This window comes from Passer montanus, unplaced genomic scaffold (assembly GCF_014805655.1).
Source record: "Passer montanus isolate IOZ18808 unplaced genomic scaffold, ASM1480565v1 scaffold823, whole genome shotgun sequence".
Lineage (NCBI taxonomy): Eukaryota > Metazoa > Chordata > Aves > Passeriformes > Passeridae > Passer > Passer montanus.
Window position 1 is genome coordinate 3,870 of NW_024373513.1, and position 1,492 is coordinate 5,361.

Genomic DNA, 1,492 nt, shown 5'->3' on the forward strand with positions numbered 1-1,492 from the left:
GCCGGGCAGCGGCCGGGGCGTCCCGCAGCCTCCTGGGGGCCGGGGGCCACTGCCGGCCCTGCCCGGGGCTGCTGGGGTCAGGCAGCGCCCGGCGCTGAGCCCCGGCTGCCCCACAGCCCCGGCCCGGCCCCGCAGCTCCCCACAGGCCCCCAGCCCGTGCTCCCGGTGCCGCAGCTCTGCGCCCGCTGCTGCCGCTGCCCAGCACAGAGAAACCCCCTGACATGCTCACCTCCTTGTTTGCCTCTCCTGGAAACCGGGAATTCAAAGTATTGGCTGGCAAATTTTGAGGATAAGACTCTGCTGAAAAACATCTCAGTCTTCAGTATTTTTATCTTCCTTCTCTTTTCCATCTTCGTTTTTTCACATCACATAGATTCCTGCTGCTGCTTCTTACCTTAGCAATATTCCTGCACACTCCCATTCACCCTTCCCAGCACACCAACCCCGTCCATCCCCTGTTGTCCAAATCCCTTCTCCACTTCCCTTATTGTCCCCCTGGGTATCCATGTCCTTCATTACTTCTGGGAGAATGTGCAAACTACCTCAACATTCTGCCAAGGGACCCTTCAGAGATATTTTGGGATCATCATCCCTTTGGCCAGGACCCCTTCCTGGCTTTCCCTTTTCTACCCTCCATGGATGCCTGGCCATCTCCCCAAAGATCCCAGTGCACTCACAGATGAGATTTCCAGTGCTCTCTCCCTGCTGACTCTTGACAGCCTGCCTGATGTGTCAGTCGTCTGTCTCCCGGTCACTCTCGGGTCCCCAATCAATCCCCGGTGCCTCCGCCGCCCAAGGGAGCCGATCACCCAAACTGGGTGAGGCACCTTCAGCTGCACTCACTGCCCGCCATGCCGGATGAGTCCCAAGGTGTGTGGAAAAATTGACATCACCAGAGGATTCTGTCCACAAATAAGACAGAGGAGTCCTGTTAAAGTAATTTCATTCCTAAAAAAAAGGAAGAGACCGTGGGACATTTCCCATGGCGTCTCTCCAATTGTTGGAGGACACAGCCTCCTTTTCACTCTAATTTTCCCATCTGCATCTCCCTCTCCCTTTCCCCATGGGCTGAAGTCCTTGAGAGCTACAGACATCCCAATCCACCTACTACATACCCCCTTAATATGCTCCCCACTTTTCTATAGCAAACGATATTCATGGCTCTGTCAAGTCTTTGTTGATTTTCTCGAAGTTCATAAATTGAGCAAGACCTTGGCTGAGCAGCAGTCTATGTCATCAGCCACTTCCTTATGTCCATGTCTCTTACCCTATCTCCGATCAGATTTACAGCATCTGTTTGTAAAGACACTTTCCTCTTGTTCCTTTCATGGGGGTCCCCCATTTTTGGGACAATCCCCCCTGGAGCAGGGTGTCCCCCCTTGCTGCAGCCCCACCCTCAGGCAGCGCTCAGCCAATCAGAGCGTGCAGCGCTGATGACTCAGCAGTGTCCAGGCAGACCCGCAGCTCCCAGCGTTCCCCACCTGGACCCCCC

At 55.2% G+C, this 1,492-nt stretch overlaps 1 protein-coding gene across 1 annotated transcript in view; it reads left to right on the plus strand.

Annotated features, from left to right (window-relative positions):
- The first annotated feature begins 490 nt into the window (after window positions 1-490).
- LOC120513548 (zinc finger protein 154-like) overlaps window positions 491-1,492 on the plus strand; it is a 2,933-nt gene continuing 1,931 nt past the window's right edge. The window contains exon 1 of the mRNA XM_039733088.1: window positions 491-870. Within this exon, the coding sequence (XP_039589022.1) occupies window positions 859-870 (12 nt within the window). The 5' untranslated portion in view covers window positions 491-858. The remainder of the gene's footprint in view (window positions 871-1,492) is intronic.